This window comes from Pipistrellus hanaki, assembly GCF_964339955.1.
Source record: "Pipistrellus hanaki genome assembly, chromosome: 21".
Lineage (NCBI taxonomy): Eukaryota > Metazoa > Chordata > Mammalia > Chiroptera > Vespertilionidae > Pipistrellus > Pipistrellus hanaki.
In genome coordinates this window covers 5,690,283-5,712,116 of record NC_140523.1, presented here as the reverse complement: position 1 = coordinate 5,712,116, position 21,834 = coordinate 5,690,283, and the positions used below count along the sequence as shown (strand labels likewise).

General features: G+C 50.6%; 1 protein-coding gene across 1 annotated transcript in view; it reads left to right on the top strand.

Annotated features, from left to right (window-relative positions):
* BLM (BLM RecQ like helicase) overlaps positions 1 to 6,910 on the top strand; it is a 69,133-nt gene extending 62,223 nt beyond the window's left edge. The window contains exons 21-22 of the mRNA XM_084869030.1: positions 898 to 1,099; positions 6,587 to 6,910. Of these exons, the coding sequence (XP_084725156.1) occupies positions 898 to 1,099; positions 6,587 to 6,764 (380 nt within the window). The 3' untranslated portion in view covers positions 6,765 to 6,910. The remainder of the gene's footprint in view (positions 1 to 897; positions 1,100 to 6,586) is intronic.
* Positions 6,911 to 21,834: the final 14,924 nt, after the last annotated feature.

The window sequence follows — 21,834 nt, the reverse complement described above, 5'->3', positions numbered from 1 at the left end:
AGGAATGCATTTGTCCTTGGGGGTTTCATGTTCTTTCCGTGTGTTGGGGTGCCCATACCTGTGGAAGTTACCATCTCTTTGTGTGCTTCTTTGTGTTACCCATTTGCTACATGGGATGCGAAGTGTCCCCCAAAACAAAGAGGTGTTTTTGTCTTTGAAGAGGAAAATATGGCCTGGGAGTTTCAGTTACTAAGGAACTGTTGTTCAGAAGTGAGGTACAGAGCATAGTTTATGCTTCTCTTATACTGGGTTATGTTTTCAGCATATGTAAGTTGATAAATAAAATTTATCTTTTATATAGCACAGCAAACTTTTAAAAGAGCTTAACAGGATTAACTGCCCAAATAGTATCAGGTATAGGTCATAACATAGAGTAGGAGCTAAACCTGAGGTCTCCAGTTGAGTTAAAGAGTATCACAGATTTTTTTTTTTAAATATATATTTTTATTGATTTCAGAGAGGAAAGGAAAGGGGGAGAAAGAAACATCAATGATGAGAGAGGATCATTAATCAGCTGCCTCCTACACGGCCCACATTAGGGATCGAGCTTGCAACCCGAACATATGCCGCGACCGGGAATCGAACTGTGACCTCCTGGTACATAGGTTGGTGCCCAACCACTGAGCAACACTGGCCAGGCTCACTAATTTTTAAAAAATAAATTCTTATCCTCTGCCTTTAAAAAAAATAAATTGCCACTGAGCGCTTTGGGGCTTTTGTGAAATTAAAGAAAAAGAAATGTTTAGCTCCTGCAGAATTGTCAAACCCACGTGGCAAGAAGACACCGGGAAAGCAGGTAGGTGTCAGCTGCGCGGTGTGTGTTGTGCATGTCCGGTTAGAGAAACGACGCCGGCCCAGCAGGCATCGCCGGTAAAGGTCCGCGCTGTCCGTTTGCAGGTGAGGACGGCTCCCCGCAGACGAGCCCGGCCAGCAGCAGAGGCGCCGCGAGGAATGACTCGGAGGAGGGCGACGAGGAGACACCTGTATCTTCTCGCTACTTTGCAAATAAAACCAAAAACGAGAGAAAGAGGAAAAGGATGCCAGCCTGCCAAAGGCCTAAAAGGAGAAAAACTGGTTTCGGTGATTTCAAGACAAAAGGGTAAGTTCTGCAACCCAGGGCATCGGGGGGGGGGGGGGGGGGGGGGGCGGGGGGGCGGGGGGGGGGCGGGGGAGTACGAAAGCGCAGCTGCTTTGCTTTCCTTTGAAGCATTTGGTAAAACAAGCCATTGTTAAATGCTGCTTGATCCAACGTTCGCCTTAGCTTTCATTTTCTTTCTTTATTTTTTAACACTTTCATTGATTTCAGAGAGGAAGGGAGAGGGAGAGAGACATATAGAAACATCAGTGATGAGAGAGAATCATCGATCAGCTGCCTCCTGCACGCCCCGCACTGGGGATCAAGCCCGAAACTGGGGCATGTGCCCTGACTGGGAATCCAACCGCAACGTCCTGGTTCATAGGTCAACACTTAACCACTGAGCCATGCCAGCTGCGCTGCTTTAGTTTTTAAAAATAATCTACTCCTAAGTCGATTATCACTAAAACTTTCTAATTGGCAAAAACTCCAATTTTGACTTGAACTTAGAAAAAAAAAATTTTTTATAATTGCTCTTCTTAAGAGTCTTTTCCACCTAAAAGACTACAAATCATAGACTGGATGAATGAACAGAAGCCTTTGTTTCCTCCTTACTTTTTTTTTTTTTAATATATTTTATTGACTTTTTATAGAGAGGAAGAGAGAAGGACAGCGAGTCAGAAACATCGATGAGAGAGAAACATCCATCAGCTGCCTCTTGCACACCCCCTACTGGGGATGTGCCCGCAACCAAGATACATGCCCTTGACCGGAATCGAACCCGGGACCCTTCAGTCCGCAGGCCGACGCTCTACCACTGAGCCAAACCGGTTTCGGCTCCTCCTTACTTTTATGATTCTGTCGGTACTTGCTCTACCACTTACATCGCCGCAGCCTCCATCTGGAGGCCCTGCACACTCCCTGCCATTCATTCTGGCAAAGCCAGCCTCCCAGTCTGCAGGGCAGCAGGGAAGAGTCCACAGCAGGAAAATCCAAAGGTCAGGCAAGCCGGGCTACGAGAGACTGCGCGAATGGCCTCCATCCTCCCTTCCCCACAGGCGCCTGCCCCCGGGCTGGGACCCATCTGCTCTGGGCGCTGTCAGCACACCAAGGGGGAACACAGGTGGTATTGTCAGGTGCTGGGTGATGATCTGGGCAGCGTTCTTATTTCTTCCTAATCGCACTGCTTCGCACAGCCCCCTCCCTGTCTCCTGCAAGGACACTGTCCATTCTCACCAGGAGAGTAAGTTCTGGCAGGGTCCTGACCATCCCCTCAGTCTGGATGGTAGGAAAGGGAAAGAAGCCCTCGGTAAATTTCTGGAAGCTGCCGAAACTGGTGTGGCTCAGTGGATAGAGCGTTGGCCTGCGGAGATTCTGGTCAAGGGCATCGATGTTTCTAACTCTCTCTTTTTTTTTTTTTTTTAAATATATTTTATTGATTTTGTACAGAGAGGAAGGGAGAGAGATAGAGAGCTAGAAACATCGATGAGAGAGAGTCATCGATCAGCTGCCTCCTACATACCCCCCACTGGGGATATGCCCGCAACCAAGGTACATGCCCTTGACCGGAATCGAACCCGGGTCCCTTCAGTCCCCAAGCCGACGCTCTATCCATTGAGCCAAACCAGTCCCGGCGATGTTTCTAACTCTCTACCCTCTCTCTTCCTCTCTGTAAAAAAATCAATAAAATATATTTTTTTTAAAAATTTTTTTGGAAGCTGTTGTTTTTCTTTGGCAGTTTTTTGTAACTCTCTTCCTTCTGGGTAATAAAAAAAAAAATTTATTTTTTTTTTTGAGGGAAGAAAGGGGAAGGCAAATGTAACCGAATTGTCACTTTCTCATTAAGTCTCTAAACAAACATCTTGCCTGGGCTAATTATTCTGCCAGGATATAGAAATTAAAAGCATTAGTAAGCGTTAGTTCAATTTTGCGGTTTTTCATGCGCAAGTGACCAGCAGCTGTTCCTCAGTGGGGACATTTTATTTTCTTCATGTGTCCCTTCGTTTTGGGAAATCCTCGTTTCCTCAGGAGCCCACACGGAGTCAGAGTCCTTAAAAGGCGTGTGGGCCAGCCCCCGGGGGCGTCTGATGAGGAAACCAAGGCCTGGCCTGTGGGAGGCTTCCGCAAGGTTGTACCGGCCTGGACGTGGCTCGCCCACACTTGCCCAGAGCTTTTTTTTTTTTTTTTTAATCCTAACCTAAGTATATTTTTCCTTTTTTTTATTTTTTTTTTTTTTTTAATTTTAATTCTATATTTTTTTCTAAATAATAACAATATTAACCTGTATTATTTTTCCTCTGAATTTGCCGTAATGTAAGTCGTGTCACTTTCTTTCTTTTTTTTTTTTTTTTTTAAATATATTTTATTGATTTTGTACAGAGAGGAAGGGAGAGAGATAGAGAGCTAGAAACATCGATGAGAGAGAGAGTCATCGACCAGCTGCCTCTTGCACACCCCCTACTGGGGATGTGCCCACAACCAAGGTACATGCCCTTGACCGGAATCGAACCCGGGACCTTTCAGTCCCCAAGCTGGCGCTCTTATCCAATGAGCCAAACCGGTCTCGGCCCTTTTTTTTTTTTTTTTTTTAGAGAGAGAGAGAGTGGGCCGAAACCGGTTTGGCTCAGTGGATAGTGTGTCAGCCTGCGGAATGAAGGGTCCCGGGTTCGATTCCGGTCAAGGGCATGTGCCCAGTGCGGGGGTGTGCAAGAGGCAGCTGGTCGATGATTCTCTCTCTCTCTCCCTTGCTAAATCTCTCTTTCTAAATCTCTCTCTCTCTCTCTCCCTTGCTCTCTGTAAAAAATCAATAACATATATTTTTTAAAAGAGAGAGTGGAAGAGATGGAAAGATAGAAAGAAATATCGATGTGAGAGAAACACATCAATTGGTTGCCTCCTGCATGAGCCCTGACCAGGGCCCGGGCTGGAGATGAGTCTGCAGCTGAGGTACTTGCCCTTGACCAGAATCGAACCCAGGACCTTTCCGTTCTCAGGCCGACGCTTTATCCATTGCACCAAACCAGCGAGGGCCCAGAGCATTTTCACTTCTACCTGGGAGGACCTTAACAATGGTTGTGGTTTCATTTTTACTTGTCAGACAAAACAAAGCATATTTTAAGTGATCATCGGCTCCGTCATTTAGCTTTCACAACTTTGGTCTATAAGAGTGAAATACTTGCCGAAACTGGTTTGGCTCAGTGGATAGATCGTCAGCTTGTGGACTGAAGGGTCCCAGGTTCCATTCCGGTCAAGGGTATGTACCTTGGTTGCGGGCACATCCCTGGTAGGGGGTGTGCAGGAGGCAGCTGGTCGATGTTTCTAGCTCTCTGTCCCTCTGTAAAAAAATCAATAAAATATATATATTTTTTTTTAAAAGAAGAAGAGTGAAGCCCTTTGCCCTGTGGCCTAGAACCTGATCTCATAAGAAGTAAGAAAGCTCAGTCAGTTCCAAAGCCAGGCCCAGTTTGGAGGCTGGTTTTTAATTAGCCTGTGTGTCTCTGATGGGATTCTTCTTTGATATCCCTGGAGCCCAAAACCGGTACGTTTTGTTGCCTTCTTTTATCTTCGTCACGGCCTCTTTGTGTCTGGGCCTCATTCTCCTCATTTCCCCAGAGCCTCTGAAAGATTCCCTCCCGTTCCACTGCTCACCTGGTTGAAGGTCCCTGCACAATGGCAGAGCAAACATGGCTCTCCGCCAGGGTCCTTAACTCTCCACCCTACCGGAACTCTGCCACTTGAGAAGAACACACAGCGGTGGCATTTCGTTCCCAAATTGTGTGCCCAGCTCCCTAAGTGGGAGTCAAATGGATGGGGCTGCGTGAGGTGGAGGCTGCTGGTGGCAGATTCATTCCGTAAATCAACAGAAACAGCAGGGTTTTTGCTCTGGACTCCATACCTCCGCAGGAAATGTGCATAGGGAAATTCAGGCCGCCGCTCCGCCCGGTTGGCACATCTCTGCCAGTTCTGTGGTCAGACTGCCCCTGGAGCAAGAGTTTCACCATGTTGAAAAACCACTCTTCCCCTAGTCCCACCAGAATTACCACACACCGGTAGCCCCGGATTCAGAGGCGGGAGGCCACTTGCCAGCCCCTCCGATGCTGCTGCTGTGGAATCCGTGTCGGGCATGAACTCAGCCTGGTAACAAAGCAGCAGGAAATACTCGTGTAAGAAAAAGGCTTCTATAGAGAATGCTGCCGGCTGTTATCCTTGTAAACACACGGCCCCGCGGGGTTTTTTAATTTACTTATTTATTTTACCTTTTATTGGGGGTGGGAGGGAGGAGAGAATAATAGCTATTGTCTTCAGGGAAGTGAGGTGCTTGAGGGACTTTGAAATTGGCTGTGGCCAGGGCTTGCCTCTTCCTTGACTGTAAAGGCGGTGAGTGGGAGGTACAAGAACACAGATCTGGGAGCGCAGGCGATCCAGCGAGCTGCTGGCGACGTGGCGGTGACAGCCGTGCCAGACCCGAGCCCTCACAGGCCTCCCCGGGGAACCACATCTGCAGCCTTCCCCTGGCTGGGGCTGGGCCGGAGAGGCTTGGCTCAGCCCTGCTCTGCCCTGCCTGCCTGCCTGCCACACCTCCATCCCCCCAGCCACCTTTCTCTGGACTGTGCCATTCCAGAGCATATTGTCCAGGCATCTGGGGCCTTAAAACAAGGTATCCGTGCCGAGACCGGTGTGGCTCAGTGGATAGAGCGTCAGCCTGCAGACTGAAAGATCCCGGGTTCGATTCCGGTCAAGGGCATGTACCTTGGTTGCGGGCACATCCCCAGTAGGGGATTTGCGAGAGGCAGCTGATGGATGATTCTCTCTCATCGATGTTTCTAACTCTTTATCCCTCTCTCTTCCTCTCTGTAAAAAAAAAAAACAAAAAAAAACTATAAAATATATATATTTTTTAAAAACACAACAATAACAACAACAACAAAACACAAGGTACCCATGCTTTTCTTACATGATCACAATAGATCTGGGCTCCGTTGTCCCAAGGGAGGAGTCTGGTTATCAGCTATGAAAGGTGAAGGTGAAGAGAAGGCACATGATTTGGCCTCGAGTCCCAGAATTCAGAAACAGTCCTTGACATTTTAGGGAGATAAATTTGTCTGGAGAACAGCAGAGTCCTTGAATTGTAAATCAAACTGACCTTACCCAGGGGGTTACAGGCAGAGAGACCATAAGGCCAAAGAAAATCATGGGTTATTGCCGAAACCGGTTTGGCTCAGTGCGTCAGCCTGTGGATTGAGGGGTCCCAGGTTTGATTCCAGTCAAGGGCATGTACCCTGGTTGCGGGCACATCCCCAGTAGGAGGCGTGCAAGAGGCAGCTGATCGATGACTCATCGATGCTTCTAACTCTCTTATCTCCCTTCCTCTCTAAAAAATCAACAAAATGTATTTTTTTAAAAAAGAAAAGAAAAAGAAAATCATGGGTTATGTAGCTCTTTCAGGTTAAGAGAAAAAAAGACTTTTGGGGGGTTTTATATAACATTTCCATTTTCTTTGTCATGTTTTAGGAGATCCACCACATGCAGAAAGGTATCTCCTAAGACTCAATCCTCCAGCATCCCCAGGCCAACATCAACAGCACGTGGTCCTCAGGCGGCTGCAGGAATCGGTAGAAAACTGGGGATTATGGCTCCACCAAAGCCTGTGAACCGACCCTTCCTCAAGCCGACCTTTGCCTTTTCCTAACAGCCAAACCTCCGTGTACAGAGATCTTGTTTCTGGTCTGTCAGCATCTGACCATCTGTGAATGTAAAGCTGTTACTTTTGTTATACCGTGTATAATTTTTACCCGTATCTATTAATGTTTCAATAAATGCTTGGGGTGACAGTTTTATTTTTAAAGTAAACATTTTCTTTTGAATAAGCATGATTTGCTGCCGCTGCAAGCCTTGTGGCTGCTGATTCTGAGAACCTCTGAAGCGGCAGCTGAATCATCTCGGGGAGAGAAATTCGAAGCTCGCATGAAACACAGAAGCCGAAGGAAAAGACACGCATGGGTCGCTGTAAAACTTTCCGTAGAAGACATAAAAAAAAATTAGAAACCGAGAAAATAGAGGAAAAAAAAATTATGACAAAGGAGAGTCATACCTGCAATATACAAAGAGCACCTCTAAATCAAGAAAAGACAGACCGCCGAAACCGGATTGGCTCAGTGGATAGAGCGTGGGCCTGTGAACTGGAAGGTCCCGGGTTCGATTCCGGTCAAGGGCATGGACCTTGGTTGCGGACACATCCCCAGTCGGGGGTGTGCAGGAGGCAGCTGATCGATGATTCTCTCTCATCGACGTTTTAACTCTCTATCCCTCTCTCTTCCTCTCTGTGAAAAATCAATAAAATATATTTTTTTAAAAAGAAAGAAAGAGGACAGGCCAGTAGGAAAAAGGGTGTGAGTAGGCTCTCAGAAGAAGAAGACATAAAAACGGCCCACCGATATGCAGGAAATGCTCAATCTGCCGAGTTAAACATATAAAGGAGCACAATAATAAGTTGCCATGCTTTTGCCCATGGAATTGTTAGCACTGAAGAATACCCCCCAAATTTGAGAACAACAAGAAAATGGTCAGACATCCTGTTGGTAAGATATGTTAAATGTTGGTGCAGTCCTTCGGTATTAGGGGGCCTTACCTTACAAGACCCTTTATTCATAGCTGGTTGGCCAGAACGTCTTAAAGTGGAATTTGGCACCTCTTATCGGAGCTCCAGTGTCCCATTTTTGGAGAAATCCTGTTTCTGAGCTGTAGGTAACTCAGTGTCCCACTTCCTGACCAGAGTCAAGTGGGTCAAGCTGGGGAGGTCCTGATTGGACCAAGGATGTTAAGGCCAGTGACCTGGAGCCTTGTGGCCTCTGCCCGGAGACTCAGTATTGGGGTACACCCTGCACCCACCTTCAGGGACCACCCTTAGAGCTGCACACCTGCTGACTGCCACATGGGGCCTGAGTTTGACACATTTGACGGAGGAGAACTGGCTGCACGGGAGTCTGCTGAGGGCTGTGCACTCCGGATGCCTCCCACGGCTGACATTTTTCAAGAAACCAACCTTCCAGCAAGTCCTGGCAAATGGCCAGAAGAACCTCCTTGGAGTGAGGAAAGGAAGGAAATGGAGGGCAAAGTCGCCGGCCGACGAGGCCGCTGGGGTAATGTCCCCCGTGTGAGGCCGCCTTGCAGAGGGGGCGGTGCCCAAGGACATGTGGCAGAAGGTCATATCCTCCCACCGACAGCGGTGCTGGCTTCGAGGGGTCAGGGGCAGCCCCCTGCACAGAGCTGACGGCACCGATGTTGAGTCACTTCCCGGCTCTGACCTCACTCGTTCCTGTATGAAGGACCTCATCTGCCTGGACAGCGGAGACTGCTGTCCCTTAAGGGGTGTCCATTCTGCCTCTAGGGGCTCTCAGGCCAGGGGGAGACGGGTAGAGGCAGTGCAGGGGGAGCCCCAAGTGATGGAGAGTAGAGGCTTTGAGCGGCCAGCACTACCCACTGCACTGTCACCTCCATCTTTCATCCCACCCCCCAGGACAGAGCCAGCTTACCCCCACCCTCCGGCAGGAATCCGAGGCCTGGAGACCTTTGACCGGGATCAAATGGCAGTGCCAAGCCCAGCACCCAGCTTTTTAACAACTGGAACAGGCTCTTCAATCCTTGCAGGCACAGGAAACACAGATCCATCCCCTGGAGAACCGCACTCATCCACTCGGGGTGATCGCAGGAAGACCGAAGCGGACCGAGCGCACTGACTTGCCCTGACCAAAGCGGGGGCCTCTGGCAGCCACAGAGATGGTGACCGCAAAGCCGCTCCAGGCTGGGCCCCGGGCAGGGCCCCCTGTGGGTGTAAAGGTCACCACGTGGGAAGAGGGGAGGGGCCAAGTCCACCAGGGGCTTCCAGCCTAGAACGGTTCACGGGCCCACCCTCGTCATCACCCTCTGGAGTTTACTGGGAGGACTGGGATTTATATATATATTATTGATTTTTCACAGAGAGGAAGGGAGAGGGATAGAGAGTTAGAAACCTCAATGAGAGAGAAACATCAATCAGCTGCCTCTTGCACACACCCCCACTGGGGATGTGCCCGCAACTAATGTACATGCCCTTGACCGGAATCGAACCTGGGTCCTTTCAGTCCGCAGGCCGACACTCTATCCACTGAGCCAAACCAGCCCCGGCAGGACTGGAATTTGACTTCAGCTCTACACACCTTGTCCACCACAGGAACTCACTCTGGAGAGCTGACAGGTCCTTGCTTTTACCCCCAGGAACAGGGGACCCATTGCCTCACGGGAAGAGGAGAAGCATGGGCAGCCTGCTCCATGCCAAGGGCTGTTCTAGGAACTTTCACATCATTTACTTCCTCCTCTTTCCCTCCCCCTCCCCCCGCCCCAACAGCCCTGGGAGGCAAGCACTGGATATTGGCCTTTTTTTTTTTTTTTGCAAAACAGTTCAGAGAGGTTATGTAATTGCCCATACCCACACAGCTAGGAATCGGTAGTAAGTAGGGTAACCTACATCCCGGTTTGCCCTCAAGAGCCCCGTTGGCATCTGCTGCCCTGGTGGAATAGTTAAGACAGTCCCTTTTCATCCTCACAAGTCCTCCGTCTGGACAAGATAAGGAATCCAAGTCTGCTCTTTCCCCAGACCATCCAACCTCCTCTCCCACCCCCGTTTTTCCCCTCCAGAGCCCCAGGGACTCCTTGCTCAGCACTGAAGGCCCCCGGGGCAGCTTCAGCATTCTGCAGCCCAGCTGAGCTGTGGTTTTTCCCCAGAAGAGGAAGCGGGGGCTGTGGTCCAGGCCCCCTTGCTCTTCATAAGAAACGGCTGCTTCTCCTTCCACAGCTGGGAGCCGCTCAGAGGCCCGCCCTGTCTGGGAGTTTCCCAGAGTCTGGACCCCCCAGCTCAAAGCAGCAGCCACGGGGTTCACCGAGCCCCAGGCTCCTGCCTTGGCAGAGGACAGTGGCCTGTGGGCCCTCCATGGAGGCCAGGGTGGAATCCACTAGATGCTGCAGCAGCCACTGCTCCTCTGCAACAGCCGTGGCCTCCGTGTGGCCTCCCAGGGTTCAGAAAGGCAGGCTAGTGGGGTGTCCCTGCCCCCAATAGGGGCTTCAGTCCGTGGGCTCAGCCCTTGGTTGCTGCGAGGCAAGGATTCCATTTCTGCCATCTGGGCAGGGCCCCACCTAAGTCACTAGGATAAAGTTAGCCTTTATTTTATTTATTTATTATTTATTTACTTTAATATATTTTATTGAGTTTATACAGAGAGGAAGAGAGAGGGATAGCCAAAACCGGTTTGGCTCAATGGATAGAGCATTGGCTTGGGGACTGAAAGGTCCCGGGTTCGATTCCGGTCAAGGGCATATACCTTGGTTGTGGGCATATCCTCAGTAAGGGGTGTGCAAGAGGCAGCTGATCGATGACTCTCTCATTGATGTTTCTAACTCTCTCTCTCCCTTCCTCTCTGTACAAAATCAATAAAATATATTTTAAAAAAAAAAGAGGGATAGAAAGCTAGAAACATCGATGAGAGAGAAACATCGATCAGCTGCCTCCTTCACAATTCCCACTGGGGATGTGCCCACAACCAAGGTACACGCCCTTGACCGGAATCGAACCTGGGACCCCTCAGTCCACAGGCCGAGGCTCTATCCACTGAGCCACACCGGTTTCTGCTAAAGTTAGCCTTTAGAAAGCCCTCATTTCCCTGTTCTTCCCAGAACGGCTTTCCTCTGCAAGACCCGTGTTTTCCATTGGCAGGAGAGGAAGGAGGGAGGGAGCAATCTCCCAGGGAATGGGCCCCTGTTCGGGTCACTGCAGAGAGGACAGGACAAGAAGGTAGACAGAACCCCCGGAAGAGGAGGCACCCCTGGCAGGGCTGGGGGCCAGAGGCTGGGTCCCTGTGGCCTGCAGGTGTGGCAGATGGGGTGTTGGCGTCCTCACAGCCTGGTTCTACCTCCCACAGAAGATTCAGTGACCAGATGGCCCCCAGGCCTGCTCCTGTTCAGGATGCAGTTCAGCCCAGCTGTCTGTCCCCGTGGGTCCCCCACACAGGCCGCAGGCATCCCGCAGCCTGCCCTGGCCCCGTGTACTCAGTCTCTGCCAGGAACCTCGACGCCCCGCGTTGGTCAGATCCTGGGAGAACTCACTGCCTCCCATGGGGACCCTTTGCGGGACAGAGAACAGCCATGAGCCTCAGTGGTGACCTTCACTGCAGTCAGGAAGGGTCTGAAGAGCTTCCGTTAACAGACTTTGAAATCTCAACCTGCCCTGGCCGGTTTGGCTCAGTGGATAGAGCTCCGGCCTGCAGACTGAAGGGTCCCAGATTCAATTCCAGCCGGGGGCACATGCCCAGGTTTCAGGCTCGATCCCCAGTGTGGGGCGTGCAGGAGGCAGCCGATGGATTCTCTCTCATCATGGATGTTTCTATCTCTCCCTCTCCCTTCCTCTGTGAAACCAATTTAAAAAAATAAATTTTCTGCCAAAACCGGTTTGGCTCAGTGGATAGAGCGTCAGTCTGCGGACTCAAAGGTCCCGGGTTTGATTCCGGTCAAGGGCAGACACATCCCCGGTGGAGGGGGGTGTGCAGGAGACAGCTGGTCGATGCTTCTCTCTCATTGATGTTTCTAACTCTCTATCCCTCTCTCTTCCTCTCTGTAAAAAAAATCAATAAAATATATTTTTTAAATTAAAAAATAATAATTAAAATAAATGTTCTTTTTTAAAGAAATCTCAACCTGCAAGGAAGCCCTTCTGAGAAACAGGCCTATCTATGGTTGGAGTCTTGCTCGCACCCAGCACCCTCAGGCTGTGAGCCTTCCGTGACCCGGGAGGCAGTAACCCCGCTAACCTCAAGACAGAAGTGTGAGCGTCTGCGGCGGCCGTGGTTTGACAGTTCGTGCCAGACACCGGGCCGCCCACGTGAGCCCCACTGCGACACCCCGCCTGCATGACTGTGAGCAGAGACGCCTTCTGTCCCCGGCGTCCCCGGCACCCAGCCCAGCCCCCACCCTGCTCCTTCCCAACGCGCTGAGCGACCTTTGCAAGCTCAGGCCTCTCCGAGCCTCGATGCAATGAACATCATGCCAGCTCCCTGCCTCCCAAAGTGGTTGTGGGCACTCTTGTGGTTGGGTTCTCCCATCAGCCTTTGGTGGCCAGGACACGGAGACCCAGGCCTAGCCCTGGTCCTCGGAGGGGGTGGGGGGTGTCACAGTCAGCGAGGGCCACAGCCAGTGCTCTAAACACCCCGGGAGAAGAGCAGAAGCACTATTGGGTGTAAGGCCCCAGCTGAGAGGTTTGCACGCAGAAGCAAGACACGGAATCCAGGCCATTCCATGGGGGAAAGGTTTTAGTCTGCGCTCCCAGGTGAAGCTCGCTGGTCCGAGGGTGGGCCCGGGAACTTCGAGCCAAAAAGCTCGATAGGTATGTCTTTTATACAGCTGTTTAGGGAGGGGAGGGTGGAGGGCATGAGAGGTGTGGGATTCCTGCCTCAGGCCAGGGGTCTAGGAAGGCCAGCTAGCCAGCTATCTTTGTCACCATCCACCTTGCAGATGTTGCATTGGCTCTGGGCTTCTCCCCTGCCTCGACCTAACATTGGGGAGTTGGGGTGCAGTGGGAGGGCCCCCCCTCCCCCCCCTCTCCGCTGAGACCCAGTCCGGTCTGGGAGTCACAGGAAGTGAAGCTGGAGCCTTGACGAATGGGAGGAGTTGAGAACAGAGGAGACCTCAGGCGAAAGGGAAGTACAGAGGGAAAGGGCTAGAGGCAGGAGGGAGCAGGACCTGTGAGGGGACCGCCTAGGGCTCAGGAGGCAGGAGGGGGCAGATGAGCCTGAGGAATGTGAACAAGTCCCCAGGGGAGGCCCCAAAACAGGAGAGACAAGGTCTGATCTGAGCAATTGGAGAAATTGCTCTGAACCAGGTCACCGAGGAATTAAAGAGGGTGGGGCTGGTCACCTGCGAGCAGGCAGCTGGCCCTCGTTTGTCTCATTAGTCCAACAGCCCTCAGGGTAACAGGTGACGGGAATGGACAGATTCACCCTGGCCAGGGAAGGGAAATGGGGAGGGTGGGGCTGTCTCATGCTTTGAGGACTCCCCAAAAGGTGATGTTCCTCAGCAGTGAGACCAGCAGTCCCTGCCCCCCTCCCAATCATGAGAAACGTATTGTTGCCTGGGTGGTCCATTTGGGGGCCCCTGCTCCAGGTCCTATCTCAGCCCCGTGGACAGAGGATCTCCTACAACAGTGTTTCCCAAACTTCTCTCACGATGAGAATCCCCTGGTGGAGTTGTTAAACTACAGATTCCTGAATCCCAACTAAGAAGTGCTAAACTAGAATTTTTGGGAACATATAGGTAAAATTGTATACTTAACTAGTGCTCTAAGCTAAACTAGAATTTGGGGGAACACATAGGTAAAATTGTATACTTAAGCTTAGAGCACTAATTTTACCTATATGTTCCCAAAAATTCTAGTTTAGCACTTCTTAGTTGGGATTCAGGAATCTGTATTTTAACAACTCCACCAGATGATTCTCATAGGGATGTGCGTGTGTGTGTGTGTGTGTGTGTGTGTGTGTGTGTGTTGATGTTTTGGGTTATCACTATCTTATTCTCAGAAATCCCAGTTCCCCCATTTACTCATCTGGAGGTGCTAAGACCTGCACAATCCCCAGCTTTGGTTTTTCCCAGCTCCCTGGTCTCCTTTGTACCTGGCGTCCACTCCCGTGGCGGGGAAGGCTTTGGGGGAGACCAAGATGCATGCAGGGGGTGAAACTCCAACTTCAGTTTTTCCTATCCATGCAGACCTTCACATTCCTCGCCCAGAGGGCAGGGGCCCAGGCAGTGGCTTTAATAGCTTCGGAGTCAGCGGGTCTGCGGTGGGGCCCGCTCTCCTAACAATTTCCTGCTGATGCTGCTGCAGCCGGCCTCGGCCCAAGTTTTCAGAACCACCGGCCTCAGCAGAGCAAGGGGACCAGGTGTCAGCCCTCAGGGTGAGTGCAAACCTGGGCTCCTGGGAGTTTTCACTTTGGGCCTTGTGGTGGTGCCTCCCATGATGGCTAAGCTGCCTTCCTCTGCGGCCGGTGAGACGGAACTGTCTGCGAGGTGTTTAAGGATGTGGAGCAGGCTTGCTCGGTGGGAGCCATTTGCAGGAAAGGGTCTGGTGTCATGAGAAAGCCAGGGCTCTCAAGCCGCTTCCAGCAGCAGCAGCAGTGTGTGTCTTAAAGGGACACGCGGCCACAGGAAGTGGAAGCAGAGCCTCCCCGCCCTGCAGGCGCATTGCTGAGTGAACTGGAGGCAGGAACGGTCGGAATGAGTGTAAGCTGACATTTCCCAGGCCTCGCCAGCCTGTGGGGTCAAATGGGGTCATATTACCCCCCCAAACTCGCCTGAGAGTGGAGTTCTGTCTCCCTGCCAGGCCAGGCAAATGCCACATCATGATATGATCCCTGTCAGGGGGTGTGGGGTGCCAATGTGTTAGAGAGGCTTTCCAGAAAAACATCTTTTTTTTTTTTTTTTAATTCCTCGCCCAAGAATATTTGGTTTTTAAAGAGAGGGAAAGACAGAAACATCCATTTGAGAGAAACACATCAATTGGTTATCTCCTGCACACAACCCTAACTAGAACCCAGTTTTGGGAGGAGCCTGAAACCGAGGTGTGTACCCTTGACCGGAATCGAACCCGGGACCCTTTGGTCTGCAGGCCTACACTCTCCACTGAGCCATAGCGTCTAGGGCAGGAAAAACATCCTTTTTTGTGTTTACTTAAAGCCTGCCTTCTACCTGGATCCAATAGGACCCAGCTGCCCAACTGGGAACAAAAGTCTCAGAACAGAATGGGGACAGCCTCCCCGAGCTGTGAGTACCCCCAGTTCATAGGCAGAAGGACTATGGCTCTGCAGTCAGAGTGCTTGAGGGTAAAGGCCAGTGGAGTCGACTTACTGTGTGGCCTTGAGTAAGTTACTTAACTTCTCTGTTCCTCAGAGATCATAATAGCATAACCCTATGGCGTTGGTTTGAAGCATTTAGCAAGACACTGAGTGGTCAGCATGTAGCACAGTGCCTGCCACTCTCTAAGTGTGAGCTGTTGCTATTGCATAGACCCATGGTAGGCAAAATGTGGCTCGAGAACCACATGCAGCTCTTTGGCCCCTTGAGTGTGGCTCTTCCACAAAATACCACTGTCTGGGCGAGTCTATGTTGAAGAATCGGCGTTAGAAGAAGTTTAAGTTTAAAAAAATGTGGCTCTCAAAAGAAATATCAATTGTTGTACTATTGATATTTGGCTCTGTTGACTAATGAGTTTGCCGACCACTGGCAAAGATCCACTCTGCATTTTAGTTGTTGGGTGCACGTATTTGTGCAGAAGTTGATTGGTGAGTAAACTGGACATAGATTTCACTCATTGGGTTCACCATTCTCGAGTTGATCCTTTTATAAGATCTCTCTTAGAAAAAGAAGCCTCCTTCAGGCATGGCCACATCCAGCCATATCAAACCATCATAAGCATCTAGATTCTAGAGATTGGCAAATGGTACCCCAATCCAGACCCCTGGGTGATCAAAAGATAGGTATGAGAGGGTGTGTAAACCCTTAAATTATATGCACCGGTTTTGTGTGTCTATGCAGGTTTCTGGAAGAGGGGCCACGGCTTCCATTACACTGGCCCTCACCAGGTTCCCTGGACAGTGCAGCCACGCCCACAAATACCAGTTCCTTTCCAAAACCGAGACACTTAGCCAAAGATGAGAGCAGCTCCGATCTGCATCTCCTCCCATGAAGGCCAGGCTTTCTCCAACGTGAGGAGGGAACATAACACAAGAAACGGTGAGAGCAAATTAGAAAGTGTAAAGCCTCCGGCAGAAAAATGTGATGACAATTAGCCATAATAACAAACTGTCTGCAATGTTGTCCGGGAGATAGGACTCGTGGGTCCGTGAGCAGACCTGCCCCAGCACAGCCCCGGCGAATGGCGTGCGGGGGGGGGGGGGGGGGGCGGGGTGGCCATAGAGGCCGAGAATAAGAGGTGGAAGGCCGTGTGGAGTCCATGGTGCAGCTCCTGCAGAAAATGGCCAAAGGACTTGCAGAATGGGTGAGTCCAGGCTCTGTTACTTCTAGCTTCTCTTAGCCTTTTTTTTTTATTTTTAATAAATATATGTACTAGAGGCCTGATGCACAAAGATCCATGCAAGAATGGGCTTTCCTTCCCCTGGCTGCCAGCACCACCTTTGCTCCAGCCGGAACCATCCAGAGGCCCAGAGTGGCTGGGCTGGTGCTGGACGCCTGTGTTGTCGCCATGGCCACTTTTGTTGGGTTAATTTGCATACTCGTTCCTGATTGGCTGGTGGATGTCATGAAGGTATGCTCAATTTGCATATTTTTATTTTATTAGTGTAGGTATATATTTTATTGATTTCAGTGAAGAAAGGAAAGGGATGCCGAAACCAGTTTGGCTCAGTGGATAGAGCGTCAGCCTGTGGACTGAAAGGTCCCAGGTTCGATTCCAGTCAAGGGCATGTACCTTGGTTGCAGGCACATCCCCAATAGGGGGTGTGCAGGAGGCAGCTGATTGATGTCTCTCTCTCATTGATGTTTCTAGCTCTCTATCCCTCTACCTTTCTCTCTGTAAAAAATAAATAAAATATATTAAATAAAATAAAAAAAGAAGAAGAAGAAAGAAAAGGGAGAGAAATTGAAACATTAATGATGGGGGGGACATTAGTATATGTACAAAAATAATAATTTAATAAAAAAAATATATTAAAAAAAAAAAAAGAAACATTAATGATGAGAGAGAATCACAGATTGGCTGCCTCCTGCACACCCCACAGTAGGGATTGAACTCATAATCTGAGCATGTGCCCTGACCAGGAATCGAACTTTGACCTCCTGGTTCATAGGTCCCAGGTTCGATTCCAGTCAAGGGCACGTACCTTGGTTTCAGGCACATCCCCAGGTGGAGGTATGCAGGAGGCAGCTGATCGATGTTTCTCTCTCATTAATGTTTCTAACTCTCTATCCCTCTCCCTTCCTCTCTGTAAAAAATCAATAAAGTATAGTTTTAAAAAAATGAAATCTCAGCTTTGTGGCAATGGTGAGGTTCCTTTTCTCAACTCCTCACAACAATCTCCAATGAACTCTTTCTTGGTGCCAGGTGGAATGGATCTGTTTTGAGCCCAGGGCCTCCGTCACTGAGCGCGGGTGCTGCTTGCATGCCTCTCCAGGAAATAGGCCCACCACACCTGTGGAGAGAGCCCTTTGTTTTTCTTGAGGCAGCTGGGGCGTGGAGGGCCCTGCGATGAGTAAGCGATGGGCCCATTAAGGGTTTGTTACGGGCTTCCTGGTATCTGTCACTAGGTTAATGGGGCAGAATGAGGACACAGCCAGGAGCTGACAATACCCAGAACACCCCCAGCAGCCTGGCCCTGCGCCATGAGGGCCCCAGCCCAGGCCTCTGTAGGGGTGTCGAACTCAATCAGAGAAGGGGCCAAAATCTAAAATCCAGCCTAAATCGCGGGCCGAATGGTTTACTGAGCAGTCATAAACTGACAATGTCATAAACTGACAGCGGAGTGCAGTGATGACAGCGCGGTGCGAGCCACATTGCAAGGCCTGGCGGGCTGGATTTGGCCCGCGGGCCTTGTGTTTGACACATGTGCATCAGAGGATCAATCTTCACTGCCCAGTCACGGCCCAAACTGCTCTGCAGCCCCTTCCCTTTCTGACCCAACCCCTCTCCAGGGCTAGCCCCACATCCCCCACTTTCCTTTTTATTTTTAAAAAATATATTTCTATTGATTTCATAGAGGAAAGGAGAGGGAGAGAGAGAGAGAGAAACATCAATGATGAGAGGGACTCGTTGATCGGCTGCCTCCTGCACGCCCCACATTAGGGATCAAGCCTGTAACCAGGGCATGTGCCCTGACCGGGAATCGAACCGTGACCTCCTGGGGTTCATAGGTTGACGCTCAAGCTCTGAGCCACGCTGACCGGGCTCCCCCACTTTTCTGATGCTGCTCTCTCAAGAGGATGGCTCCATTGCCACTTGGCCCGAGGTCATCACCAGGCCCTCCTCGTGCTAAGAGCAGGGCCTGGTGATGACCTTGGGCTGCCTGGCAGGGCTGCCAGGCAGTGGGTGAATGGGGTGAGGCCGGCGTGAGGGGAGGTTGGGTCATTCATCCGGGGAGTGTTCAGCTTAGTGGTTGCCTCCTGTCTGGCCACGCCCCAGTGGGGTTCAAAATTCCCCAGGGGCAGGGCTCCAACTGTGTCCTCTCTCGGAGACCCAGAGGTGAGAGGTCTTCCTGCCACGGACAGAGCCCTTCCTGCTGAGGGGTTGCAGGGGTCTTCAAACTACGGCCCGCGGGCCACATGCGGCCCACAGAGGAGTCTGATCCGGCCCGCCAGGTTTTTTGGGCAGTGAGCGCAGCCGAGGTGTTACAGTAGGAATTAGTAGTTCATATAGTCCGGCCCTCCAGCTCTCTGAGGGACCGTGATCTGGCCCCCACTTTAAAAAGTTTGAGGACCCCTGGTTAGGGTATGCTTATCCCCCGTCTCCAGCTCTGGGGTCTGGCATTTCAAGCCCGTCTGTGGCTAATCTGCTGTGTGATCTTGGGCAAGTCACTTCCCCTCTCTGTGCCTCACCGATAGGATGAATGGTCCCATTTGCCCGCTCGCCCGCCCGCCCGGACATTCCAGAACTGTGAGATGTTCAGAGTCAGGTCATCCCTTTAATCGGACAAAAATGCAAATGGCTCTGGTAGATGACTCAGCAGTCCCCAGCCCCGAGGCTGCACACCCACACGGCTCTGGGGGTGGAGGGACAGGCCTCACCCGGAACCACAAGATGAGAATCTCTCTGGGCCTCTGGGGGAGCAGCACCTGGGGGTGTGCATTTTTGTTGTTTTTTTGTTTTGTTTTTAAATATATATATATATATATATTTAATATTTTTTATTGATTTTTCACAGAGAGAAAGAGAGAGGGATAGAGAGTTAGAAACATCGATGAGAGAGAATCATCGATCAGCTGCCTCTTGCACACCCCCCACTGGAGATGTGCCCGCAACCAAGGTACATGCCCTTGACCGGAATCGAACCCGGGACCTTTCAGTCCGCAGGCCGACGCTCTATCCACTGAGCCAAGCCGGTCCCGGCTGTTTTTAAATATATTTTTATTGATTTCAGAGAGGAAGGGAGAGGGGGAGAGAGATAGAAACATCAGTGATGACAGAGACTCACTGATCGGCTGCCTCCTGCACGCCCCCCTACTGGGGATCGAGCCCACAACCCTGGGCACGTGCCCTTGACCAGAATCAAACCCTGGGGGGACCCTTCAGTCTGCAGGCCGGTGCTCTGCCTACTGAGCCAAACCAGCTCAGGCGAGATGTGCAGTTGTAAGAGGCCGCCTAGCAGAAGAGTACAGACTTCAGAAAGCAGATTGAGCCCTGGCCGGTTTGGCTCAGTGGATAGAGCGTCGGCCTGCGGACTGAGGGGTCCCAGGTTCGATTCTGGTCAAGGGCATGTACCTTGGTTGCAGGCACATCCCCAGTAGAGGGTATGCATGAGGCAGCTGATCGATGTTTCTCTCTTATCGATGTTTCTGACTCTCTATCCCTCTCCCTTCCTCTCTGTAAAAAAATCAATAAAACACATCAAAAAAATAAAAAAAAAAAGAGCAAAAAAGAAGGCAGAGTGAGGGGACAACATGCTCTCCCTATCTCAGTACCTGACACGGCGAGTCACAATGATAAATTGTTTATGAAAAGAATGTGCTAATGAACCAGGAGACAGTTTCTCTCCAGGGCCCTCCGTCCGCCCGGTCCTGGCCGCTCTGTGGGCGAGTAGGACACGCTGCCCGCTGGACAGGGGGCCCGGGGAGCAGAGTGTGTCGGGGACGGCAGGCGAGCGGAGACCTGCGGACCCCAGCGAGGGTGGCCCCGGCGGGCGGCTCTCCTCTCCCCACCTCCGGGACATCGGAGGGGAACGAAGCCTGGTCCCTGTATCAGAATGAGTAGGACGTCTGCAGGAGTTGCCACATTAACGGAGCGAGATGGAAAGGACATGCAAGGCCACGCCGCCAACTGCCAGGAAAGGGAAGGAAATCACATGAGGGCACGAGTTGAAAGGGATCAAAAGCAGCTTCCTCGAAACGAATGGCTTCAGGATAGAGAGAGACAAGTTAACAAGAGTATGCATTAGCCGGGACCGGTTTGGCTCAATGGATATAGAGCGTCGGCTTAGGGACTGAAGGGCCCCGGGTTCGATTCCGGTCAAGGGCATGTGCCTTGGTTGCGGGCACATCCCCAGTGGGGGGTGTGCAAGAGGCAGCTGATCGATGACTCTCTCTCATTGATGTTTCCAACTCTCTATCTCTCTCCCTTCCTCTCTGTACAAAAATCAATAAAATATATTAAAAAAAAAAAAAAGAGTATGCATTAGACATAAGAAGAGACGGTTTAAAGAATAACATCAGGCCAAAACCAGTGTGGCTCAGTGGATAGAGCGTCGGCCTGCGGACTGAAGAGTCCCAGGTTTGATTCCGGTCAGGGGCATGTACCTTGGTTGCGGGCACATCCCCAGCAGGGGTTGTGCAAGAGGCAGCTGATCGATGTTTCTCTCTCATTGATGTTTCTAACTCTCTATCCTTATCTCTTCATCTCTGTAAAAAAATCAATAAAATATATATACTTAAAAAAAAAATAATAGCCAAGACCGGTTTGGCTCAATGGATAGAGCGTTGGCTTGGGGACTGAAGGGTCCCGGGTTCGATTCCGGTCAAGGGCATTTACCTTGGTTGCGGGCATATCTCCAGTAGGGGGTGTGCAAGAGGCAGCTGATCGATGACTCTCTCTCATCGATGTTTCTAACTCTATCTCTCTCCCTTCCTCTCTGTACAAAATCAATAGAATATATTTAAAAATAAATAAATAAATAAAATAATAACATCAGGTCAAAACTGGTGTGGCTCAGTGGATAGAGCGTCGGCCTGCAGACTGAAGGGTCCTGGGTTCGATTTTGGTCAAGGGCACATGCTCTGGTTGCGGGCTCGATCCCCAGTGGGGGGCATGCAGGAGGCAGCCGATCAATGATTCTGTCTCATCATTGATGTTTCTATTTCTCCCTCTCTCTTCCTCTCTACCTAAACCTCTCTCCCTCTCCATAGTGCTCTGTGGAAATGACAGTCGGCCAATGTTAACGCTGCGTGATGGGCTTATGAAGCATCTACTCTGAGTCAGGGAGGCCCAGGCGCTGGGAAGACGGCAGAGAACAGAACAGATAAAAATCCACCTCAGGAAGCTGCTTTCTAAGAGGTAGGGATGTGTTGCTTCCTTCTTTGTACTTTTCTATATTGCTTGTTTTGTTTGAGAGTTGAGCATGTATCATTTTTATAAAAACAATGTTCACTGCTTTCACACACACACACACACACACACACACACACTCCTCAGATAGATGATTGTTCCAAACAGTCAGAGTTGAGAACCACTACATTTTAAGCTGTATATGTCATTGATACCTCCGTGTAAAAACCTTTTCAAAAAGATAGCATTTGTCTGCTTGAGGCGCCTCTCACTGCCACCCTTTAAAAAGAGATAAAATCACCTGAGCTGGTTTGTGTCAGAGGACAGAGCGCTGGCCTGTGGACTGAAGGGTCCCGGGTTCAATTCCAGTCAGGGCACATGCCTGGGTTACAGGCTCAATCCCCAGTGTGGGGTGATCAGGAGGCAGCCAATCAATGATTCACTCTCATCTTTGATGTTTCTGTCTCTCTCTCCATCTCCC